Source organism: Tiliqua scincoides, chromosome 13 (assembly GCF_035046505.1).
Source record: "Tiliqua scincoides isolate rTilSci1 chromosome 13, rTilSci1.hap2, whole genome shotgun sequence".
Classification (NCBI taxonomy): domain Eukaryota; kingdom Metazoa; phylum Chordata; class Lepidosauria; order Squamata; family Scincidae; genus Tiliqua; species Tiliqua scincoides.
This window is the reverse complement of record NC_089833.1, coordinates 7,778,358-7,784,357: the sequence shown is the minus strand read 5'-3', so window position 1 is coordinate 7,784,357 and position 6,000 is coordinate 7,778,358. Positions and strand designations below refer to the sequence as shown.

The 6,000-nt window shown below is 49.0% G+C and overlaps 1 protein-coding gene across 1 annotated transcript in view; it reads left to right on the top strand.

The window, feature by feature from the left end:
- Positions 1-6,000, top strand: part of ABCA3 (ATP binding cassette subfamily A member 3) — an 84,668-nt gene that overhangs the window by 66,834 nt on the left and 11,834 nt on the right. Inside the window, exons 24-26 of the mRNA XM_066640495.1 lie at positions 1,322-1,494; positions 3,046-3,180; positions 4,786-4,980. Coding sequence (XP_066496592.1) covers positions 1,322-1,494; positions 3,046-3,180; positions 4,786-4,980 — 503 coding nt within the window. The remainder of the gene's footprint in view (positions 1-1,321; positions 1,495-3,045; positions 3,181-4,785; positions 4,981-6,000) is intronic.

The following is a 6,000-nucleotide window of genomic DNA, read 5'->3' as shown; positions in this document are numbered from 1 at the left end:
CCCCTTCCCCAAAGTCTCATCCTGAGGAAGGAAGAGGAAGTAACCGGTGGGGAAGGACATAAGAGCAGCCAAGAGAAACCACATGGAGTGGTTCTGAGCTTTAATGACTCATGTACAGTTTTCTCCTGGGTAATATTGACAAATCCCCTGGGGGCTGGGGGCTAAGAGTAGGCCCCCAGTTTGGCTGTACTTGTCGTAAGAGGCGACTAAACAGCCACCCGGTAGATGGGACTCGTTAGCCTGGGAAGGTAGCTCATTGGAGAGAAGGAAAACTCTGATCCCAAACCTCCACTGCCTTGTGTCTACATCCAGTTATGGAAAAGGCTTCAGGAGTCAACCTCGAGGCAAATTCCAGAGCCGGAGTCCCTGAGGCAGTTCATGGCTGAACACAGTCATGTTCTGGCAACTCCTGCGACGCTGCTGGAACCAACCATATTGGCCTCTGCCTTTCCATTGGACCATTCCAGCGACGTGGAGACGGGGGGTTTGTTGCATGGGTAACAGCCTATCCTCCATATCTACTTTACCCAGGCTTCGCGCTCTGGAGAGGACGTTCTGTTCCAGAGCCACCATTCAGAGCGCGATACCATAGTCTTCCGAGACTGAAGGATGCCATCAACAGTATTGACAAGAGCAGGTCCTCTCTTGGCTTTCTCTCCTGCCCTTCACTGCCTGTTTAACTCCCTTCCTGGTCTGTCCATCCCCCAGGAAAGGAAGTGAACTGTCAGGGGACAGGGAGCTGGCAGAGGCAGGAAAACTTGGAATTGGGCTTTTCCAATATTGATAAAACGTTCGGAATACCCTCCCGAGTTTTTTAAATGTTCTACCTGAACGCCCCAAATCCCAAATAATTTTCTGGGCAAGCCAGAGGAAGCTGCCACGCTGAGTCAGACCACGGGGTCTGTCTGGTTCAGTCTTGTCCATGCTGACTGGTAGCAGTGCCCCAGGGATCAGACAGTCCTAGCTGGAGATGCAGCCAGCTGAGACCTTCTGCATTGAAGCTGGGATCCTGTGCATGCAAAAGAGAGGCCCCAGCACCAAGGAGAGGCACCCATCCCTCGCTCAGCCTCCACAAACCATTGGAGGAACCTTCAGAGCAATGCATCCAATGTTAGTGCATGATCCAGCCAGAGTTTAGTGTTCTTCAGTTCTATTGATTTTACTGGGGGACTTCGGGAAGTGGTTTGCTGTCTCCTGTTGAAATCAAGTTGATCTAATGGGACTTGTGTTTCCCATGGATCGTGCTCTTTGTCTTAAACGTGCCACTAGGCTTCGATATTTAAGCAGCCGCCTGTCTTCTCCTCTCCCCTCTGCTTTCCAGATATCAGCTACCAAACCAATTACTTTGCCTGGGAGAGTCCTGGGATTGGCAAGTACTTGACCGCCATGGCTGCGCAGGGACTCTTGTTCCTCCTCCTCCTCTTCCTCATCGAGACCAACCTCCTTTGGCGAGCAAGAACGGTTCTCTGCGGCATGCGTTGGAGGCGGAAATGGGTGCGTTTCATATCGGCGCCGGCCCAGGAACTCGTTCTACCTGAAACAGTGTGCCAAGTGCCGGCCCGCTGTACCCGCTGATGTGCCAGCCTCTGCTTCTCCCTGGATAGGAAAAGGAAGAGGGGGAGAGAACAGAAAAGGAAGTGTAGAGGAGAAGAGAGTTGGGTAGAGATGCTAGACTGGCACTATCCCCTCTTTCCCACACTTCCTCTTCTGCTCCATTTCTTCTCTTCTTTTTTCTAATCTAGGGAGTGGGGAGTTCGAGCAGCAGTAGAATTTGCTGGGTAGATAATAGTGCCTGAGACAATTTTGGAAATGGGTTGATCTCAGAAATGGGTTATGTCAGAATGCCAGGTGCAAGGGAGGGCACCAGGATGCAGGTCTCTTGCTGTCTTGTGTGCTCCCTGGGGCATTTGGTGGGCCGCTGTGAGATACAGGAAGGTGGACTAGATGGGCCTAGGACCTGACCCAGCGGGACTCTTTTGATGTTCTTATGTGCATCCTGTGGCAAGGGGTTCCACAGACTAATGACACCTATCACTCTGCAAGGGAGGGCACCGGGATGCAGGTCTCTTGCTGTCTTGTGTGCTCCCTGGGGCATTTGGTGGGCCGCTGTGAGATACAGGAAGCTGGACTAGATGGGCCTATGGCCTGATCCAGCGGGGCTGTTCTTATGTTCTTAACTACAATTCCCAGGAAGCCTTGCAGGTCTCTTGTTATTTGGTCTACTCCCTGGGGCATTTGGTGGGCCGCTGTGAGATACAGGAAGCTGGACTAGATGGGCCTATGGCCTGATCCAGTGGGGCTGTTCTTATGTTCTTAACTACAATTCCCAGGAAGCCTTGCAGGTCTCTTGTTATTTGGTCTACTCCCTGGGGCATTTGGTGGGCCGCTGTGAGATACAGGAAGCTGGGCTAGATGGGCCTATGGCCTGATCCAGCGGGGCTGTTCTTATGTTCTTAATTGCCTGAGTCAGCCTCATGGATGACTCTGGTTCATGTATAGCAGCCTCAGTCCCTTGAAAACAGTGAAATTACCTAACTCCATATAAGATGGACTGAGAATCTCTTCGTATAAAGAGGCCTGACTGTGCTGCGAGTGAAAAACATTTTAAAACATGGCACCGAGAACTTTAAAAATTTGACCTATGAATAAATAATGCAAGTTAGTGCAGATGGTTGGATCTGCTCCCCACTTAGAGAAACTGTAGTTGATTAATTGCATGAGGTTTTTTTTTTTCAGTTAGTCAAATTTGCATACAGGTAGAACACATTTGCAATGAAGGCAACGCAACCTTGATTTCAGGGTGGTGCATTATATAGGTAACATCTTGGAAGACATGCCTTTCTTCATCGCAGTGATGGGGCAATGCCTTGCAAGGCAATAAATCCCAGTGAACGCGATGGGACTTTTGAATACAGGTGCTTTGGATTCTGCTCCATCTATTGCATCCTGATGGGTGTTTTTGTTGCAATAACTTCCTGGGCTCCGACAGAGCTAGAAGTCACTGCATGGTACCCATTGAATTTCTGCTTGCCCTTTGCATAACAGGTCATGCTGCTGAACAGCGTTCCTGTCTTGCCAGAAGACCGGGATGTTGCAGACGAAAGGAAGAAGGTCTTGGAATCACCCACAGCGTCGCTTTCGTCGCTGAACAGTCCCCTGGTCATCAAAGAGCTCACCAAGGTGAATGGAAGCCTCTGACCCACCTGGTACAGCTCCTACCGTGGAGTTTGAGGCTCATCCCATTTTGGGGACCTTGGGGAATGAATATGCATATTAGTCCTGGGGCTGATTTTTACCCCTTTGACGCTAATCGATGCCACTAATTAGAACTGCAGCACCTGCTCAGTGGGACGCTAATTAATATGGTACTTTTTGGTGGTGATGTCATGTTTATGGAATTCACTCCCCAGGGATGTGCATCTGGCCCCACACTGGTTCCTTTTCAAAAGGTCACCCACCTGGCTTGTGATCGTTGATCCTTTGGGATTTCTCACACTGGTTTTAATGGTTGAAATGGCCTTTCCCTGATCCTTCTTGGCCTCAGTCTTCCCCATCTGTAATATGTGGATAATGATCTCTACTTTTCAGAGTCATTGTAAGATGATTGCTGGGCTGGGGCACCTTCCTTATGAAGAAAGGCTACGGCGTTTGGGCCTCTTCAGCCTAGAAAAGAGGCGCCTCGGGGGGGACATGATTGAGACATACAAAATTATGCAGGGGATGGACAGAGTGGATAGGGAGATGCTCTTTACACTCTCACATAACACCAGAACCAGGGGACATCCACTCAAATTGAGTGTTGGGAGAGTTAGAACAGACAAGAGAAAATATTTCTTTATTCAGCGTGTGGTTGGTCTGTGCAACTCCTTGCGAAAGGATGTGGTGATGGCGTCTGGCCTGGACGCCTTTAAAAGGGGATTGGACAAGTTTCTGGAGGAAAAATCCATTACAGGTTACAAGCCATGATGCGTATGTGCAACCTCCTGATTTTAGAAATGGACTATGTCAGAATGCCAGATGCAAGGGAGGGCACCAGGATGAGGTCTCTTGTTGTCTGGTGTGCTCCCTGGGGCATTTGGTGGGCCGCTGTGAGATACAGGAAGCTGGACTAGATGGGCCTATGGCCTGATCCAGTGGGGCTGTTCTTATGTTCTTATGCTCTTATTGTAAGGATTGCATCAAGAAAATACTTGCGAAACATTTGTATAGAAAGCACTTTACAAATATTAAGGCAGATCCCAAAAGATCTCCTCTATGGAGAACTTGTGCAGGGAACGCGCCCTACAGGTAGACCACAGCTGCGATACAAGGACATCTGCAAGAGGGATCTGAAGGCCTTAGGAGTGGACCTCAACAAGTGGGAAACCCTGGCCTCTGAGCGGCCTGCTTGGAGGCAGGCTGTGCAGCATGGCCTCTTCCACTTTGAAGAGACACTTGGCCAACAGTCTGAGGCAAAGAGGCAAAGAAGGAAGGCCCATAGCCAGGGAGACGGACCAGGGACAGACTGCACTTGCTCCCGGTGTGGAAGGGATTGTCACTCCCGAATCGGCCTTTTCAGCCACACTAGACGCTGTTCCAGAACCACCATTCAGAGCTCAATACCAGAATCTTTCGAGACTGAAGGTTGCCTACTACTATTTGAGTGCCCCACTCTTGATTAAGACTGCCTTGCCTAAAGCCCCATAGCCAACATTGTTGAGGGAGAATGAACCCGAGGAAGGGAGTTGTGGCACTGCTTCTGGAGCAAGAGCTGTGACAAGGCACTCACAAGCCTCGTTCTTCCAGGTCTACAGCAGCAGGGACTCGCTCCTTGCCGTGGACAGAATCTCCCTGGCGGTCAACAAAGGCGAGTGCTTCGGCCTCCTGGGCTTTAACGGAGCAGGCAAGACCACCACCTTCAAGATGCTGACGGGGGACGAGAGCATTACATCGGGAGACGCCTATGTGGATGGGCACAGCATCCTGGCCAATATCAAAAAGGTAACCAAAGGGCAGAGCTTGTGTAGGCAACATGCTGTTAAAAAAAAAATCACAATTTTCCAGCCCACCTGCATAATAATAATAACAACAGGTATTTATATACCGCCTTTCTTGGTCTTTATTCAAGACTTTATTCAAGGCGGTTTACATAGGCAGGCTTATTTAAATCCCTTATTAAATAGGGATTTTTACAATTGAAAGAAGGTTCTTTCTTTCAAGAACCACAACATTCAGGTGTTTCATTCTGATCTGGCTTCACATTCTGGCCTCCATCCTCCCACGCTCAGAGCAGATGGAATAGCTCAGCTTCAGCTTGTCAGCTGCTTCAAGGTCACACGGTGCCGGTGGCCTTGAACTGGCGACCTTGTGGATGTTATCTTCAGGCAAATGGAGGCTCTACCCTCTAGACCAGACCTCCTGCCCTCCTGCCTGATGCAAAGGGGACAGATTTCTGCTTCCGTTAGTCCTTGAAAGATGAAGATCTACAAACAGCCGTCCTCTGGAAATGGTGCTCTTTATCCCTTCCCTGGTTTCTAAGACAGCACCAAACACGGTAAACATTTAAACCTGTCTTGAAATGAGAAGGGGCCCTAGTTCAGGATGTGCCACCTGCTTTCATGCAGAAGCCACGACCAGATTCAATCTTTGGCATCAATCCCAGGTAGGGCCGGGAAAGACCCCATCTGAACCCCTGGAGAATCACTGCTGCCAGCCTCTGTTGTCAGCCCTGACCCAATGCGTCAGTGGTCTGACTCAGTGTGGCAGCTTTCAGTGTTTTTATTTTCTATATAATTTTATTCACACACACACACACACACACCTTTGTAACTTAAAGCTCTGAAATTTTAAAATAAAAAAACCTAAGATTTCTCCACTAACCTTGCAAATTTATTTACGTACTTACTTTATTTATACCCCGCCTTTCTCCCCGAAGGGATCCAAGTCAGCTTGCAACAATGATTAAAACACAAGAAAAACATGATTTAGACAAGATAAAAAAACATCTTTCCAAAAGACGTC